General features: G+C 37.1%; 2 protein-coding genes across 2 annotated transcripts in view; both read left to right on the top strand.

Annotated features, from left to right (window-relative positions):
• Positions 1 to 11,416, top strand: part of LOC141401064 (uncharacterized) — a 105,912-nt gene extending 94,496 nt beyond the window's left edge. The window contains exons 2-4 of the mRNA XM_073980892.1: positions 10,416 to 10,825; positions 10,887 to 11,123; positions 11,200 to 11,416. Coding sequence (XP_073836993.1) covers positions 10,427 to 10,825; positions 10,887 to 11,123; positions 11,200 to 11,379 — 816 coding nt within the window. The 5' untranslated portion in view covers positions 10,416 to 10,426 and the 3' untranslated portion in view covers positions 11,380 to 11,416. The remainder of the gene's footprint in view (positions 1 to 10,415; positions 10,826 to 10,886; positions 11,124 to 11,199) is intronic.
• LOC141401063 (uncharacterized) overlaps positions 1 to 19,697 on the top strand; it is a 66,350-nt gene extending 46,653 nt beyond the window's left edge. Inside the window, exons 3-5 of the mRNA XM_073980891.1 lie at positions 18,742 to 19,145; positions 19,213 to 19,449; positions 19,521 to 19,697. Coding sequence (XP_073836992.1) covers positions 18,742 to 19,145; positions 19,213 to 19,449; positions 19,521 to 19,697 — 818 coding nt within the window. The remainder of the gene's footprint in view (positions 1 to 18,741; positions 19,146 to 19,212; positions 19,450 to 19,520) is intronic.
• The last annotated feature ends 1,001 nt before the right edge of the window (positions 19,698 to 20,698 follow it).

The following is a 20,698-nucleotide window of genomic DNA, read 5'->3' on the forward strand; positions in this document are numbered from 1 at the left end:
TTCATATCATGGCTCAACTTGTTACATCATGAATCTTAAGGATGTTGTATGGTTCGATTTTATCGCCCCCATTGAAATTGGTGTGGATTTTGTAAGTGTTTTTGGATTTGGAATTTTCAATTAACATTTTTAGTGATTTTTTTTGTTTTTGTTTATTTTTCCATAGGTCCAGCAAGTCGAATACTTAGAGTTTAAGGACGGCGAGCCATTAATGGGGAAAATTATAGTTCAAAAACCTCCAGTGGGCCAGGTTTTTAAATCATTCGGTAACACTGGTGTTTCACAAGATACGATGGTTATGAACTATCTTCTAATGTTCGCTGTTTGGTTAGTTGAAATTCTTCAAAATATGTAATATTGAAATAAAATCACTCAATAAAAATAATCCATACCCATACTATATGGAGTCACTTAATATGATGATTTTTTCTAAATCGATTACTAAAATTTCTCAAAACTTTTTTTTGAAAACAACTTGCCAACATGTCGCAATTTGAAAACAAATTGTCGCAATTTTAATTGCCCCAACTTTAATTTGGGGGTGGGAAATTCTGATGTTGTTTGTTATATATTGTTGTTTCTGATGTGGATAGTATAGAGGATATATTAAAGCCCTGTTTCACTGTGTCGAAAGAAAATTAATGCGAACGAAGAACACCTAAACTTTGCTTTTCATGGTTATATTGACTTTGTTTTTGCTTCGAATCAACTACAAAATTGGAAAATCATAAACGAGTTAAGTTGTTATTCTTTCGTTCCACGTAGTGAAACAGGCTGTAAGTTTGTTTTTCCGTTTGTAATGCATTGAAATAATCATTGGCGACCCTATAAAATATATTCTTGATCAGGATAAAATTCTGAGTCGATCTAGCCATGTCCATCTTGTTGCCATGGGCCAGTCAAATTCGAAGATGGGCTATATCGGCCCATGTTTTGGTATAGCTCCCATATAACGGTACCCCCCGATTTCAGGTATTTTTAAGTTTTTAGTCACACTTTCAAACCGAATTAGCTATAATTTGATATTTAGGGTTCCTAGTGATCTCAACAAACTTTCATTCCAAAAATTATGCGCGTAGGTCCCTGTTTTGATATATCCCCCATATAACGGTACCTCCCTATTTACGGTGTTTTGAGAATTTTAACTATAATTTGTAAGCGAACTAGCTGTAATTTGACATTTGAGGTTACACAGTGGTCACGCAATATCTCCTAATAAAATTTTGGACAGGAAAGAAAATAATTATTCCGTTTTACTTCAGAATATTTTATGGTGGAGGGTATAAAAAGTTCGGCCTGGCCGAACTTAACACATTTTTACTTGTCCTCTTTTAATTTAACTTAATTTTTCTAATATTACGTTGAATTAGTTTTTTATATTTATCCTACACAAACTACTAGTTAGTCATTTATAACTTTAGAGACTAGTTGTAGTGCCAGTTGAGCATAATTTGAACTTTACATTGCTTAATAAATAATAAGAAAAAACAAGTAAAAAAAAGCATCAGTCGGCTTTGCTGACAGAGATATGCCCTCAGCCTATGTGAATTGAAATATTAATCTACGGACAGATCGAATATATTTCCGGTTCTTTCAGAATTTTGTGGCCATTTTGTACCTTTAAACTTGCCGACGATAATGTGGATTAGGATTAAAGTTTTGCGGATGGGCTACTTAAAGGAATAGACGACATAAGAAGTGGATCTGATTTTGAGAGTCATATCTTTTCAGTGGGTCACCTTATAACTTTTGGACCATTATGCCAGGAAGCATGGACTTGTCCACGGAAAACATAATATGACCACAATGAACAGAATCGGCATTCATTGCCAAAGCATCTTCGAAGAGACCCTAAACTGCATATCGACACGAATGTTGAACTTTTGTGGGGGAGGTACCCTAAGGGGAAGAAGAAGTTCTCGTGCTCTCCTGCGACTACATATAAGGGTTTTTACAACTTTCGAGCTGTTTCCTCAAGAAGTACGGACTTGCCCCTGAAAAAACATTTATCGTCGTAATTGAGGTAGCGAATGCAAGTTGCTTCAACAGAAATCAAAGTGTCTCAAGAGCAGGTCTTAAAGTGAACCTATCTGAAATTTTGTGTGGGAGGTACCCGAGGGAATGGACAAATATAGTCTATATTTAAACCTGATCTATATCTGGTAGATGTATTAAGATGTGTAAAGTATGGACCAAATTGTTCACTCAATTCAAGAGTTATCGTGCGCACAATTTTTCCGAATATTTTTGAACTTTTGTGGCGGAGGCACCGGAAGGAATGGACCGATTTGGATTATCTTCAAACGTAAACTATTTTTGGACAAAATATTACGAAAGCCAAATTTTGGACTGAATCAGCAGATCCGTTCGAGAGTTATTTGCGCTCAAATTATTACATACGGTGTCATAGGGGTTTTTCGCAGGGTTTCATGCTATTTCCTCAAGAAGTATGGACTTCCTCCAGATGAAACTTGCACCGTCGTATAGTGGGCGGTGAATACAAGTTGCTACAACAAAAATCAACGCGATTCTAGACCTGACCCTAAACCGAACTTTTCCGAAATTTTGTGTGGGAGGTACCCTAAGGAGTGGACCAATCGAGTCCTTTTAACTTTATCTAACCCTGTTAGAAAATTTACGATATACAAAGTATGGACCAAATCGGTTACTCCCTTCAAGAGTTATCGTGCGCACAAATTTTCTGAACATTGTCGAACTTTTGTGGGGGAGGTACCTGAAGGAGAGAACCGATATCGCCCATCTTCGAACTTAAACGAAGGCCAAATTTTGAACCGAATCGGTTAATCCGTTCGACAGACAGACAGACGGACGGACATGGCTAGATCGATTCCAAATTGTCTGAAGCACCTTTCTTCCAAACATACTTGGGGTCTAAAACTATTATTTCGATGAGGCACATTTTCATTATATCAAAGTGTATATCAGGAATATTGCCAATTATTTCATATTCCATTTCAGAAAAAAAGGACAATTTTTTTTCGCGCTACATCAACGATTTTTGATATGTAGGTTAAGAAAAAAATTGGCAGTACGAATCTGGTCGCGAGCCAATTTTTGGTTGTTGCGGACAAAAGTTATGGCGCTTTTATTTCGCTTTTTAAGAAAGAAAATATTATAAAAACGCTAATTATTTTAAAGAGCGCAATTGTTACAAAAAAGTTCTCTCGAAGTGACTTCAGCGAGTAGATTGCATAATACCTGCAAAATGTTACACAGAATTCGCGGAATGTACATAAAATTGATAAATTATTGAATATAAGTAAATTTTTTTTCAAAATTAAGGCCCATTTAGTGGTCATAAAATTACATAAAAATTTGTTGTGGATCAAAACTTCACGGCGAATCAAATGAGACTACAATCATACAGATTGGTGTTATAGTTTCGATGTTACAGCCAAAATAAGCACATATTTTGGTCAAAAAAAATATTATTTTTTTTTTGAAAAATATTTTTTCACATGCATTATGTAGTAGAAAATATTGTAAAAATCTATAGGAATACTTCCTTCATTTTGCTTAAATCTCCCAATAAAATAGACGGATTTTGCTTTGTTGACATTCATATTAAAGCTTTCCTATTAGGGAAGGTAATTGGGTTTATGAGGATATATCTCAAAGCTTCTGAAATGGAAACAGAGGTCAAATAACGCATTTTAATTTATATGCATTTTAAAATACGTGTAAATCGCGTAATTATTAAAATCATTTTGTCCGCATGTGATGTTTATGTACAGCAAGACCATATCTTTTAATTTATATATATTTTTCGAAATTTACATTGGAGGCTAAGATGTAGCATCGGTTGCATCCTAGCATTAAAAAACCTATAAAATATCTATAATTTGAGCAAAGTGCATACAATTTTTGTCCGCATCCGATATCAGTGTTCACCATGAAAATCTATATAGATATATATCTATTTCAAGGCGATCAATCAAGAACCGTGGATGTAGCATCACACACTATTTTTTGAGATAAAATGAATGTAGCTCCCTTATAAGTGAAGTTTTCAAATCTCTGTTTCCGCTAAAACGAAGATGCTGTACTAGTTGTTTCATTGCAGTGGAAACGAACCGCAGAAAACGCGATAAAATACGCGATATTTCCAAAAACAATTTTGGACGATTTTTCTACTTTGGAATTTCTTGTAACTCGCGTTTTAGTGGATGGATTTTCACGGGGAATGATTTATTGGATCAAGAACGTAAAAAACTAAAATGTGCAATCAAGTACGAAGAAATCGAATAACAATTGTTAAAATTAGGCCCGAAAAATATGATTTTTAGAAAAATGTTCACACAAAATTTTCGCATTTGGATGCAGATTTCTATGAAGCTGTGCAGACTACATTCACAATATTCTTATCAAATAACTCAGAATCGCATGTACTACAATCCCATATATGGTTTTTTAAAAAACCTGTTTGCGGAATGAAATTAGAAGAAAATTTCAAAAAACACTGTAAATCTGGCTTCAAAATGTCAGCATCATTTAATGGTAGAAGCAGACGAAATTTTGAAAAGTAATACATTAGTGAGATGATCCTTATTTAGTTTGCTTCTGCTTTTACTTTGACAAGAAACTCGAGAGGAGTGTGGTTTACTCACAAATAGGGAGATAATAAAAAAAGACATGGTGGCTTCAACCCATTTTCACCAATTTTTTAACATAAATATAGCCACAGCTTCCTCGCAAGTTATCTTTTAAGGCCAATATTTTTTGCCACGTCCAAAAACATTTCATTTTATCCAAAAGTATTTAATTTGTATAATATACAATCACGAGTCGCGTGTTCTAAAAGGGTAAACCTTGGCTTCAGCTATGTTAAATTTTCAAAAATATTGGTGATATACCCTCTTTAGCCTAAAGGCTGAGGGTATAAAAAATAATAATAATTGGTCTGTTCCAGAACTGCAAGAATCTACTAATTTGTACTATTTTCTTCGATAACATAAAGGGAAAATTGTTATCGTAGTAAAAATTAGTAGATTCTTGCAGGTTCTGGAACAGAGCAAATAATATAATTTATAATCGATTTAAAATTGTTAATAAAATTAAGTACAAAAGAATAACAGTCTGTTCATGTATTTCGAAACGAAAATGTGTGCGCATGAAACACACCCAAACTTTAGTTTTGGAAATATTATTTCCTTCGCTTTTGTTTCAAAACAAAAACAAATTTGAAAATTACACTGGAGTTTGGTTGTGTTTCTTACGTATTCATTTTCTTATCGACATACATAAACAGGCTGTTAGTTAAAAATACAAATCGATCAACATATTCAAAATTTCTATTATAAAATTCTGTCTGCAGGAAAATAAAAAGTTTTTGTTAAAATTTGCAAATACTTTCTGAAAAACGAAAAGCGCCACAGGCGAAAATATTTTTTAAAAAAACAGCGCGATTTTTTTACAAAAATATTTTCACTATTTGAGAAGATTGAAACTGTTTGTAAAAATATTCAAATACATTCAGAAAAACGAAAAGCGTCGCAGGCGAAAATATTTTTGAAAAAATCGCGCGATTTTTTACAAACATATTTTCACAATTTATACCATGATCAAGAGCAAAATTCCCAACGACATGTTGAAATATAAACAACATGCATACGTGAAAGGTAGATCAGTGGAAACCGCATTACATGAGGTAGTACACCACATAGAGAGGACCTTCGAAATGAAGATGTACACACTCGCAGTTTACATCGACATAGAAGGTGCTTTCAACAACGTCAGCACGGAAACGCTGATCCACTCCTTAGACGAATTTCGTGTAGACACAGCGCAGAGGAACTGGATAGACGACATGCTTATGGATAAGCTGCGCGCTACATGACGTAACAAGAAGAGACAAAGTAGGGCAGGGAACGCCAGAGGGGGGGATTTTATCGCCTCTTCTGTGGGTCACTACCATAAATAGTCTACTAAGGTCCTTAACCAAGGAAGGATTTGACCCAGTCTGTTATGCAGACGACGTTATAATACTTCTAAGGGGAAAGAATCCAAATCTACTTTGCAGGAGAGCCGAAGAGGCTCTAAATATAGCTTACAACTGGGCTAGACCAAGAGGTCTTAATGTTAACCCGGAAAAAACAGAGTTATGTCTTTTCACTAGGAAAACGAAATTGGGCTCCGTCGAAGAACCAGTTTTCCTGAATAAGACATTAACTATATCTCCAACAGTTAAATATCTGGGGGTAATTCTAGATAGGAAACTCAAATGGAAAGACCATATTCAGGAAAGGGCTGCCAAAGCACACAGATGTTGGTCAACTTGTAGAAGGGCTATAGGCTCAAAATGGGGTTTTAATCCTAGAATGATGCACTGGCTATTCAGAAGCGTAATAAGACCGATTCTTACTTACGCATCTGTTGTATGGTGGACAGCTATGGACAAAAAGTACAATGTGGAAACATTGCAAAGAGTCCAAAGAATGTGCTGCCTAGGCATTAGCGGGGCGATGAGGACTACACCAACTAGGGCTTTAGAGACAATTCTATTTGTCCACCCGATAGAAATACAGGTAAGGTATGAAGCAGCCATCGCGGCTATAAGACTGAAAGCGATGAGCGAGTGGATCGAAAGAGACCACCAAACATACCACCAATGCATATTACGGTTCACAACGGGTGAATCTATAAATCAAATAGTATCGGACCGGATACCAGAATCAAGTGAAGATGGAACCCTTGCACAGATTCCTGCTGGAAGCTGCGGGTTTATGGACGGGGCTGTGTTAAGGGGGAGAACGGGACTGGGTCTTTATATCGTAGACTCGGAAACGAGGATCTCCCTTCGTCTGCCGGATCATAACACGATCCTCCAGGCCGAAATCCGAGCGATCACTGTTAACATCCTTACGGATAGTAAAGCAGCAATTAGAGCTATAACAAGTAAGGCAACAATATCGAAAACTGTCTTAGAGTGTAAAAATTCAATTAACGATTATTCCCATTATGGCTCGGTAAACATTATATGGGTACCAGGACACATAGGGATTACGGGAAACGAAGTAGCAAACTTCTTAGCAAAACAAGCCAGGGAGCTACCTACAGTAAGTCTAGACAATGCCAAACCTTTAAAGGCGGCTCGTATAGAACTAAAAGCTTGGGCAAAGAATGCTCATGTATCCCTATGGAATAACCAGGAAAAGGGAAAAACTACAAAAATCCTATGACCTCCTAGGGATGAGTAAAAACGATATCAGTAGACTGATCGGTGTCCTCACAGGGCATCTAGGACTACAAGCGCATCTGCACAGGATAGGCTGTGCAGAGAATAGTGAATGCAGGGCATGTGGCGAGGACAACGAAACGTTGGAACACTATCTCTGCCACTGCCAGGCTTTCACAAACTTGAGAACTCAACTAATGGGAAACGACATAATTACAGGACTGGACCATATCAAGGACATCGGGTTCAAAAACTTGAGGGACTACGTCAATGGGACGGAACTCCTAAACTAGCAACAACAACTTCCAGGACACATAAAATTAGAGCGCATAACAGGCCTCTTCTGGCTTAAGTGTATGTCCTTTCTTTTTAAGGACATGTGGTGATCTTGAATCACCCCTCTTCTCAACCTAACCTAACCTACTACTACTCTAAAATTTACAAAACTGTTCATAATTCTAATTTTCAAAATTATGCAAAGAAATCGTTGGGAGTTATGTCCAAAATCAATTTTGGAGTTATGTCCGGGCACCGTTGGCCAAACTGTCGGTGGGCTATAGACTTAAACTGGTGCTTTAATCCCAGGAGGATACACTGGTTATACAGTTAAAAGTTGTAGTTACATCTAGTTCTGTTAATAATTGTAGTAAAATTTTCAAAATATCGAAAATCGGAAGGTAATATACCAAAATATGGTCCTATGTTGACAATTTGATAACAAATTGATAATCGGGAGATACCGTTATATTGGGTTATACCAAAACATGGACCTATGTTTTTATTGTAGAAGTTTGCGACCACTGCATAGTGGTCGCTGCCATTGGCCAAAATTATAAAAATGAAAGTCTAATTTTTGGTACCAAATGTGTTCATATCTACTTCTAACATGTTAAATTTCTCTAAAATAAATTTGTTATGGATTACTTCTTACTGTACTCTTTAATAAAAGCATCAAAAAAGACAAATTTAACAGGTTTGATTTCGAGGTGAATTCAATGCAAAAGTTAGATGAAAGTAAAATATTAATATCAAACTAAATAAACTCTATATTGACCAAACTTAATTCGAATACTGAAAAAAATGTATTTACTTAACTTTTATGCAGTTTTGTGTTTGTTAATTATTTGGATTCGTTATTGAATACGTGTGTTGACTGATGGACTTTTTCTTCAGTATAATTAAATTTCATGTAAAATGTTAGTTATCTTTCACCCCTTTCCCCCAACGACTTTTTTAAAGATCACAAGTAGTCTGAAGATTCTATTATCAAAATTTCAGCTGCATCTTTTTGCAACTTTAGAACTTGTTCCCAAAATACTAAGAATACCTTTCAGTTGGTTTTTGTATTTTTTTCCAAAGGTGCAGGTGATAAATTTCAGTTTTTAAATATATAGTAGAGACATTGTGCGGTTTAGTTATATGAAGGATACGTCAAAATGTGGTCCTCAATGTAAAATTTCGAAAATTCAGACATTTTGATTGATTATTACGTCTAGAACCCTAAAAATACCGAATATTGGGCGGTACCGATTTATAGGAACAACATCAAAGGGTGGACCTACATTAATCGAAAATTTTCTGGAAGTAGCCTACCTCCAGGAATGATTAAGTGGCATTTCGAATTAACAATTTATATAAAACTTTCAAAATTCCGAAAATCAGGCGGTAACATTATGCCAAGTTCACACTTGCGCTCTAAAATCCACTGGATTTCACGAAATCCTGAAATACACCTCGGTGTTCACACTTATTTTTTTGTTGATTTCAAACATATTACAATGATCAAGGTAGATGCATATGCGCAGCTGATCGAAACAAGTTGTTGTAAATTGAATTAGTCATCAAAAATATACGAGAATATAGAACTTTACAACTTTATTTCGAAAATTATCGTAAAACTATCTATATATCGTATTAATTGTGTATAGCACTAACAAATGAAAATATATAAATATGATTTTATCGTTGAGACATAATAATAAATATTGATAGATAAAAGTTGTGTTTCAGAACTTGCAAAATATTACTACTTGCAGCAGTTTTTCAGTTTAGTGCTAAAAATACGTTACCGTACTAAGAAATCTAACAAGACTTGTACTTCTCATTAAACTAAAATAGCGCCGAATAACACCCTATTCTGCTGTTTTCTGCCATACAATTTTGGCATAGTAGAAACTAGCAACACGTTCATTATCATCTAAATACGACAGCTGATACGTTGATTTTGATATTTTTACTGGAGTTTTTGCAATTTCCGCCATTTTTCCGTTCACTTATTTTTTTAGAAATTTTTATGGGGAAGCAATTTTTGACAATTCGCTTTTTTTTTAACATTACCATTAAAAAAGTACGGGGACACAATGAAAAATAGCATTGTAACAAAGTAATTTAATATTTTTTCACATTGTTTACAAATTTTGATACTACAATTTTTTGTTGCAGCAATTGACCATCTACCTTGTTTATTGTGATACGTGAAAAGTGTTGCAACTTTTGGTACCTTTTTAGGCAAAGACAGGGTTGTATATCATGTGTACTGTGATTTCGATGTTGATTTCGCTGAAATCACGAAATGAGATGATTTCATTTTTGTATACGAAATCATGATAAATTTTGCTTGATTTTGCGCGAAATCACGAAACGCCTTTGAAATCACGAAAAGACGCCGAATGTAAACCAAACATTACATGGGGACCGTATCAAAACGTGGACTCAATTCAAAAAATTTTTGCAAGAAGGTTTTTTAACACTAGGGAATGCCGATAGACAAATTTTAGCCAATTTCATTGAAAGATGTGGTCAAGACCCCCAAAATTCCAGAAATCAGGTTGTACCGTTCTATGGGGGCTATACCCAAAGTTGTGTTGTTAAAGTAACCTTTACTGAAATTTTCGTATTGATATCTGCACAGGAAGTATTTGTGGCCGCTCTTCCCATTCAAGTTCCACCACAGTGCACTGGGAACCTTTAATGTCAAATTACAGGGTGCAAAAATATAGCGCTCTAGCTCAATTATTGTAGCGATTAGAGCAGGCGGACATGATTCGATTGACTAAGAATTTTATACTGATCAAGAATATATACATATACTATGTCCATACTTTAATGAGTCGCAAATGATTATTTTATATAATTCAGCCATAAGTCCTGAGAAAGCTTTTTTTATTTATGCTACTTTTCGAACAAATATCGCTTAATAAAGATATTATTTTTTAAATAGACGTACCACAAATGGACGATTCTGAATGCATCGGGAAACACTTCTTACCCTTGGATGAAGGACATGTGTCTATTGCATATAAAAAGTTTAAACGTTTTGAATTTGAAAACTTCAATGCCGAACCACAATATGCAGTATTGGCAAACGCCGAAGGCAGTCTTATAATTCGAATAGATTATTATGAGGGAAATGAACCAATTATTTATGCTGGACCACTAGAAGAACATGGGAATTATACCCTACAGCAAATTTTTTGGTATTGGCTTGAAAAAACTGAATCTCAAAATGATTTGGGAGATACAAAATTTCCAGCTGAATTACATTTAATTTTTTATCACACGGAATACCCAGACCTTGCACCTGCGGATAAAAAGTCTTTTGGAATGATGGTATTTACATTCCGTTTTAAGGTGACAAATTGTTATTAATGAATTCGAAAAGAAAATTCTTAATATGGATTTTTCATTTTAGGTTGTGGAAAAGACAACATTTAACTTTTTTGAGACAGTGAGCCAATATTTGCCATTGATAAGATTTCCATTTCAAACTGTTATGCTTCCGACGGATTCAATACCTTCGATAGAGGAAATTTTCAAAAGAAATTTTAGCCACTTCTATTCATATCATGGCTCAACTTGTTACGCCTTGAATCTTAAGGATGTTGTATGGTTCGATTTTATCGCGCCCATGGAAATTGGTGTGGATTTTGTGAGTGTTTCTGGAATTGGAATTTTCAATTAAAATTTTTAGTGATTATTTTGTTTTTGTTTATTTCTTTCGATAGGTCCAGCAAGTCGAATACTTAGAGTTTAAGGACGGCGCACCATTAATGAGGAAAATTATAGTTCAAAAACCTCCAGTGGGACAGGTTTTTAAATCATTCGGAAACACTGGCATTTCGCAAGATAGGATGGTTGTGAAAAATCTTTTAATGTTCGCTGTTTTGTTAGTTGAAATTCTTTAAACTATGGAATTTTTAAATAAAGTCTCTTAATAAAAAATCCATACCCATGCTATATAGGGTCACCTATTATGATGATTTTTTTATACCCTCCACCATAGTATGGAGGGTATATTATGTTTGTCATTCCGTTTGTAACACATCGAACTAATCATTTGCGACCCTATAAAGTATATATATTCTTGATCAGGATAAAATTCTAAGACGATCTAGCCATGTCCGTCTGTCCGTCTGTTGTAATCACTCTACTGTCCGCAATAATTGAGATAGAGTGTTGAAACTTTGCACCCGAGGGTCTTTTTACCATAGGCAGGTCAAGTTCGAAGATGGGCTATATCGGTCATCTCTTTGGTATAGCCCCCCATATAACGGTACCTCCGGATTTGAGGTATTTTGACGTTCTTCGCCACATTTGCTGACCGAATTAGCTATAATTTAGCAATTAGGGTTCCTAGTGATCAATAAACTTACATCCCAAAGGATATGGGCATAGGTCCATGTTTTGGTATAGTCCCCATATAACGGTACCTCTCGATTTTCGGTATTTTGAGAATTTTAGCCACAATTTTTAACCGAACTATCTACAATTTGACATTTGAGGTTCTCAGTGGTCACTAAACATCTCCACGAAACATCGTCAACATAGGTCCATGTTTTGGTATAGCCCCCATATATCGGTACCTCCCGATTTTCGGTATTTTGAGAATTTTAGCTAAAATTTTTAACTGAACTAGCTGTAATTTGCCATTTGAGGTTCTCAGTGGTCATGAAATATCTCCACCAAACATCGTCAACATAGGTCCATATTTTGGAATAGCCCCCATATAAGGGTACCTCCCGATTTTCGGTATTTTGAGAATTTTAGCCACAATTTGTAACCGAACTATCTGCAATTTGACATTTGAGGTTCTCAGTGGTCATGAAACATCTCCACCAAACATCGTCAACATAGGTCCATGGTTTGGTATGGCCCCCTTATAACCGTAACTCCCGATTTTGGGTATTTTGAGCATTTTAGTTAAAATTTTTAACCGAACTAGCTGCAATTTGACATTTGAGGTTCTCAGTGGTCATGAAACATCTCCACGAAACATCGTCAACATAGGTCCATGTTTTGGTATAGCCCCCATATATCGGTACCTCCCGATTTTCGGTATTTTGAGAATTTTAGCTACAATTTTTAACCGAACTAGCTGTAATTTGCAATTTGAAGTTCTCAGTGGTCATGAAACATCTCCACCAAACATCGTCAACATAGGTCCATGTTTTGGTATAGCCCCCATATAACGGTACCTCCCGATTTTCGGTATTTTGAGAATTTTTGCTGCAATTTTGAACCGAACTAGATGTAATGATCGGTATTTTGAGAATTTTAGCTACAATTTTGTCTATATATATTTTGGTATATCCACGCATATAACTGTACCTCCCGATTTTCGGGAATTTTCAGTGGTCACGAAATTTCTTCACTAAAATTCGTCAACATGGGTCCATTTTTGAGGGTCTACATTGTTTTGATGAAACTACCCTCAATTTGACTCTTGAAGTTCCCTGCAGCTATAAAACTTTTCCGCCAAAAAATTAAAGATAGGTTGACTCTTTGATATAGCCCCGTAGGTGGTACCTTTCATTTACCTGAACACATTTTTTTAGATTAGATTAGATAACACTGTGCAACAAAATGGAGGTGAAAGTTTGGGGCACGGAAAATTCCTCTTGGGAAAGAAAGGTCTTGGTGAGTATATTATGAACCCCGAAGGACAGATCCACCGTGAGTCGAACTTCCGCGTTATGGCGTGATGAAATTTTTGTTAGAGACCCTGTGGGCCATCAGGAATTAGCGTTATATTTTTGTTCACTATTGCTTAAGTGCTCTACAAAAACAACAATCAAAGATATAATGCTAATTCATGATGGCTTACCGGGTCTCTTGCAAAAATTTCATCACGCCATAACGCGGAAGTTCGACTCACGGCGCATCTGTCCTTCGGGGTTTTTAATATAAACACACCAAAGGCTTTCATCTCCAAAAGGAATTATCTCTGCCCCAACATTTGTGTTCACAGTGTAATTTAAGCAATAGTGGGAGGCAGTAGGAATCTATCCATTGTCGAAAAGTTGCTCCACCTAAAATTGTGAAAGGACCCTAATTATTCCATTTTAATTAAGACTATTTTATGGTGGAGGGTATAAAAAGTTCGGCCCGGCCGAACTTAACGACTTTTTACTTGTCTAAATTAAAACATTCAAATTTCTTAAAGCTTTTTCTGAAAAAAAATTTGTAACCACATGATGTACTTGTCGCAATTTTAATTGCACAAACTTTAATTTGGCGGTGGGAAATTCTGATGTTGTTTGTAATACTAATGTAATGCGCCAAACTACAACAAATTCATGTCTTCGTTTTAAAAGTTTAATGATGCACAACGCTTCAAAAGATTCCAAATTTTTCCAAACTTAACTTTTATTTGCCATTTTTTGCGGTTCTTAAGGAGAAAAGGGTTCACAAACATGACTAATTTTGGAAAAAAAATATTTTAAAATGAGAAAAAATGGTGACATTATAAGCGAATTTCTGAAAAAAGGACTACCCAGCAAAAAAAAAAAATAAAAAATCCTCCCAAAATAATGGGTTTTGTAAGGGATTTTTGGCAGCCATAACTACTTACAAATCCCCCTACTAACCCATTATTTTAACAAGGGCATGTCGCTCTGAATTACTAGTTATTCTATGACCACTATAATAACTAGTTATTCTACGTCCACTGGAAGTTGGTTATTTTATTTCGCCCCTTACTGGATTTGAACACACGAACTTCTGCTTTGTAGCCGAACACACTACATACTAGGCCACGCAAACGAACATTAAGTGTTGTTTCAATGTTTACATGTGCACCCCCCCCCCCCCCCCACATACGACGGTATAAGTTTCATCAGGGTCCATAAGTCCATACTTCCTGAGAAAAAGCCTGAAAGGTACAAAAAAAACCCTATGACACCGTGTGCAGTGGTTGGAGCGCATGATAACTCTCGAACGGATCTGCCTATTCGGTCCAAAATTTGGCTTTCGTAATATTTTGTCCAAACTTAGTTTAAGTTCGAAGATGGGTTATATCGGTCCACTCCTTCCGGTACTTCCCCGACAAAAGTTCGGAAATGTTCGGAAAATTTGTGCGCACGATAACGCTTGAAGGAAATTAACCGATTTTGTCCATACCTTGCACATCGTGAAATTTCTACCAGATTTAGATTATGTTCCAATATGGACTCAATCGCTCCACTCTTTCGGGTAACTCCCACACAAAAAAAAATCAGTTTAGGACCTGGTCTCGAATCGCTTCGATTTTTGTCGTAACAACTTGTATTTACTGCCCCCCACACAACGGTATAATGGGAGTGACCGATTTGTTCCATACTTTACACATCCTAATATATCTACCAGATATAGATCAGGTTCAAATATGGACTATATTTGTCCACTCCTTCTGGTTCCTCCCACTCAAAGTTTTGGATAAATTAACTTTAAGACCTGCTCTCGAATCACTTTAGTTTTTCTTGAAGCAACATTCATTCGCTGCCTCAATTACTACAGTAAAAGTTTTTTCAGGGGCAAGTCTTCTTGAGAAAATATCCAGAAAGTTGTAAAAAATCCCTATCCCGAATAATGCGTTCGCCCACACATTGGATATTGTAATATTTCTTCGAATATTAGACGAAGGTGGTGCTTATAGGTCCACTCCTTCCGGTACCTCCCACCCAAAAGTTCGATAATATTGGCTAAAATGGTTCGCGCAATTGCTCATAGACGCAGCAACCGATTTGGTCCAAATTTTGGATCTCTAAATATTGCCGAAACTTAGTTTATGTTCAAATTTGGCTCTATCTATCCAATCCTTGTGGTACCACCCACGCAAACATTTTTGTGTGGTTAAGGGTCTGTTTGAGGATCCTTTGGACATTTTTACCGAAGGTTTTCCTAGTGACCCTGTTTACAGCGGTATTATGGTTTTCGTAGGCTAATGTGATAAAAAGCTATATCTATCGATATCCCCGCAAATTTTTGAGCTTTAATCCTATCCATACTTTTGTCGGTTCATACGCCCAAAATTTTGAAAACCCCCCTAAAAACATGTTTTTTGGGAAAAAGATATTTCAATCCACACAGGCTGAGGGTATATCTCTGTCGACAAAGGCGACTGACACTTTTTTGCTTGTTTTATTTATGCCCATGTATATTTTCTTTTATTTATCTAAATACGTTTAAAGCTATAAACGATTTATTATGCTATCATATTCATTGGGCTGAAAATAGAGTCGGACTGCACTCCTTGGTATTATAAAAGTTTCCTTGCCTGCTATAGAGAACCCTGCTCTGCAGAACCTTAAAAGCAAGTCGATTTGTAGATCCCTACAAAATAAAAAAGAGTATACATTTCCAAAATGTTGTAAAATAAAATTCACGAAATAGTAATTTGCTGTTGGAGTCCATGTCGGAATCTGTACTGGTGATGGGAAGTAAAAAACCTTTTGTAAGATGAATCAAAATCAGTTGCGGAGGAAGTAAACTCTGTTGCGAGCAGCGGATATGCTTAATCTGCAACAGCTGTACGGCCGGAAGTCGAGTATCTCACTAAAGTTCTCAACCAGTCGCTAGCCACCCTAATTGTTTCCGGAGTCTGGAAAATGGTCCCGCTACTGAAGCCTGGCAAGGATGCCAGCAAAGGTGAATCGTACAGACCGATTTCGCTTTTGTCACTCGCAGCAAAGACCCTTGGGGCTTTAGTCCTCCCCAGCATCAGAAATAACTGTCCAGTTGCCGATCAATAGCATGGGAACCGTAAGCAGCACAACAACTGCGTTGCACGCCATCTCCACACATATTAGTTTAGGACTCAATCAGAGCAAGTAATGCGATATAACAGTGATAGTGGCGCATGATTTATCAAAACCCATTGATACTGTCAAGCACTCCACGCTGTTTGAGGCCATCGAGCAGACTGCGCTCCGGTCAAGTTTGAAACGTTGGACGCCAGTCGTACGTAGAATTTACGATCAAGAAGTCCAACGTCCGTAAAGTGAAACAGGGAGTTGTCCAAGGTGGGGTGATATTGTCGGAACTGTCTAACCTAACCTATACCTATACCTCTGCATTGAAATCGTAACGTATGCGGATGTTTGTATTATGCCTTCCCTGGCAAAATTTGTGAAAGGCTGAACTCCTTTTTGTCTGATCTTACCTAGCGAGGAATATATAAATATCAGCTAACAAATCTACGGCCATTCTGTTCACCACCTGGGCTTCAGAGTTGAGAACAATAAAGTTGAATGTCATGGTCGGTGGTAGCAGAATTCAGACAGCAGACCCAGGCAAGCCAGGGGGTCATTATGATCTAGACAGAGACGTCCAACGTTACAATAGATAAGCCCTAGATCAACCAGCCTATCAAGCAGGTTTAAGTAGCATTCACTGTAAAGTGTTTTTGTCGTAGGCTGGGGTAGACTTAGTCGTGTCCACTAAACCTTACGTAATAATAAGACGAGTAATCTCCCTTTCTTGGGGGTTAAATCAGATATTTATTGATGTAAAACTAATTTATAATCTACTGATGCTTAAATACGATAAGAAGGATAATTGGCTGGGGGATCGGCTACTTGGATTCAGTGAGTGATTTGATGATGATCAGGAACTCGGTGATTCGCCGTTCGGTAGTAGGCGATCTGCAGATAATCGGGAACTCGGTGATTCGCTGTTCGATTGTAGGCGATTTGTAGATAATCGGGAACTCGATGATTCGTTGTTCTGTAGTAGGTGATTTGAAGATAAACGGGAACTCGATGATTCGCTCTTCGGTAGTAGCCGATTTGAAGATAATCGGAAACTCGGTGATTCGTATTGTAGATGTTCGGCCACTCGGTGATTCGTATTGTAGATGTTCGGGCACTCGGTGTTCGTATGTGTTCGGCCACTCGGTGATTCGGTATTGGGGGTTCGTATGTGTTCGGCCACTCGGTGATTCGTGTTGTAGCTGTTCGGCCACTCGGTGTTCGTATGGTTGCTCGGGCCCTCGACTCTCGTGTAGTAGGGGTTCGGTCACTCGGTGATTCAGTGCTCGGTTCGATTGTTCGGGTCGCGGTTAGTTAGTGTTAGTTCTAAATTAACCTCTACAGTATACTACGAGTATTGACTAGTGGAACAAACCCAGAAGGTGGGTGGAACAACACCCGGAGGTGGAGTGGAACAACACCCGAAGGTGGAGTGGATGTATTAGCCACCGCGCAAAGGGGTAGCTCTCAAAAATACTTCTCAACCTCTCTACACTCCCGTGTCGGTTGGCGGACCACGAACACACAACTGTACTCAAGCCCGTATGGCTGGCTCCCTGCAGTGGCAAGCCTGACAAAGTGAAATACTTAAGTGAACGGTTGCACAAAGCGATTGAGAAGTATTCCGTTGTTGTCATGTTGGTGATTTATTACATTGCATTGTAACGCATCGTTTCCATAGTAGCGTTAAAGGTTTTATTAGTGTGGATGGCATTGAGTTGTTTTAGAGTGGGTTGGTATTATGTTCGTGATCATTTTGTCACGTTACATCACATGAATACAGTCGCAGATGCAATAAACAAGTATCGTGTGAATGCGGTCCTCGGAGAACATCCACCATTTATCGCAGCTGAGGAACGTCAGCTGTTAGGACAAAGCATAATAGTTTTGGCTCAATACACTCGGTATGGTGCAGCCGTCTAAATTCCTATAGGGCAAGGATGCGAAACATCTGCCCAGCATGCGGCACTGGCCCGCACGACACACTGCACCTTTTCAACTGCCCTAACAAACTTAAGCATGTAGCTTTGTGATTACAAACCATCGAAATGGCCACATTCTAACAACTAATAGACCCAGTGTCAAATTAAGCAGAAAAATGAACACACACAACATATAAACTACTGTTACAACAACAACAAACTGCAATTATGATAATTGATGATAATTAAATTAGAGTTATTTCATAAATTTCTTAAATAAATCATCATAATCATATTTCAATACAGCCTTTTCCATTTTCCGAACAAGTCGTGAAAAGTTCATGCCTAAAGGTTGGTGAAAATGACATGCCAAAGATTAGTGAAAATTCTATTCTAGGGAATCGGTTAAGATGACATGCCAAAGAATGGGCTTAGGATTGGTGACATGCTTAGGATCCGAAAATGCATTGCATCTTTTGGGGGTCACGCTCTTGTAAAAAGAATGAGTGAAGATGCTAAAAAATGAGATTCCATTTTACGTGCACCCATTCTTGAATAACATCTTTGGCATCGAACATTTTGCTAGGATTTGTAATCAATTCATTTCTTTTTCGAACAGATTCCAAAGTGAAGAGTGCCAAATGTATTGGCAAACATAGAATGCCGTTGGATGAAACAAATGTACAAATTAAACATCAACGTTTCAAACCTTTTGCATTTGACGGCTTAAATGAGGAGCCCTATAATGCTGAAATATTAAATGTTGAAGGCTCACTTTCAATTAAACTGGATTACAATGAACCGCGACATCCAATTGTATATGGTGGAGCACTTGAACAATATGGGAACTACTTACTGGACGGAATATTGTGGCATTGGCTTAAAGAAACCATACCTGAAAACGATTTGGGAGATATACGATTTCCTGCTGAATGGCACTTAAAGTTTTATCACGAGGACTACCTCACGAGAAATGATTATGGTGTGATTCCTCGTTGTGTGGTATTGGCGTTCCCTTTTAAGGTGAGTCAACGATTCAATATTTTCTAACAATCGTCACGTGGATTTTTTTCTCTTAAATTTTGTTTAGGTTGTCAAGGAAACCAAGTTCCGCTTCTTTAAAATAGTTGAGCAACATTTACCCATGGTAAGGATGCCAAATGATATAGCCTTTCTTCCGAATGGCACATTGCCGTGGTTAGCGGAGATTTTAAATAGAAACCTTAGCCAGTTTTATTCATATTATGGCGAAACCTGTTATCTTCAGGAGCTAACAAAAGTTGTATGGTTGGACTTTGTGTCTCTCATTGAAATTGGAGTTGATTTTGTAAGTAAACTTTTTTTGTGGAATATTTAAATCTAAGCTTTTGTTTGTATTTTAATCATTTGTTTTTATAGGTTCAACAAGTGGAATATTTAGAGGCGACTGGTGGTAAACCTTTAATGGAACAAGTTTTAGATCAAAAAGGTCCACAAGGACTTGTCATAAAATCATTCAGGAATATTGGTGTCCGCACAGGATTTATCATAGCAGCACCGCTATTAGTTTTATTGGCATTATTATTACAAATATAAAAGTGGATTTTGAATGTAGAAATCTGAGAAAAGTTCTTTTTTCATACACCACTTTAACTCTTCTTATTTGCAAAAGGTAGACCATCAGATACTTTCCGAACTTACTTAGAATCAAATTCTAAATCGATTTATCGCTTTGTTTCTAAACTGCTTACTTAATCCAATGTAGTATCTGTTTGTCAATATTAGCGTTCTCCTTATTTCAGAGCAGATGTTGTTTGTGCCGAGGACATATTAACGCCGTACAGTGGTTCAGGAATCGATTTTCCTGGCTAAAACCCCAATTTGTTGTCGTTACCGATTGTTAATTTCTATTTGGGATTCGATAGTAAACATATAGAAACTAAGGAAACCAAGAAATTAGGTCAAAATATAGAAGGTTTCAGATCCAACGTTGTCGCCCAAATCGTTTGCAAGTCCATACCTTCATAAGTTTAGAAAATATAGCGACTTTAAAATCATAGGGTCCTCCGAAATTCAGTTTCTAAGATATAACATATTTAAAAAGTGGGCGTCTGAATTGTCCGCCAAAATTAAGGCTCAAATCCATATGGTAATAAGTATTGCATATATAGCGTTTAAAAGGACGTGGTTAAGGTACACCACCTCTTCCGAAATTCATAAAAATTTACATCACCATTGTTGTTGTTTTAACACTGTTTATTATTGCGTGATTGCGTGTCCGTTCTTCTGCTCAATCTGACTCTGGATCTATCTCCAGTTCCAGGAAAATGACTGCTTCGATGGGATGTAACCAAAGATCCACTGGAGTTAGATGAGTAGGTTTGGCTGGGCAGTTGAAAAGGTGTTTTGTGTCGTGCGTGCCCATGCCACATACTGGGCAGATGTTTGCACGGTGCTATCGATACTTGCCCAATAGGAATTTAAGCGACTGCAATATCCTGAGCGTAGTTGAGCCAAAACTACTATAGTTTTTCGTGGCAGCTGAACCTCCTCAGCTGCGATAGATGGGGGATGTTCTCCGAGTACTTTATTCACAC

Source organism: Musca autumnalis, unplaced genomic scaffold, assembly GCF_047663935.1.
Source record: "Musca autumnalis isolate F117 unplaced genomic scaffold, ASM4766393v1 scaffold_4, whole genome shotgun sequence".
Classification (NCBI taxonomy): domain Eukaryota; kingdom Metazoa; phylum Arthropoda; class Insecta; order Diptera; family Muscidae; genus Musca; species Musca autumnalis.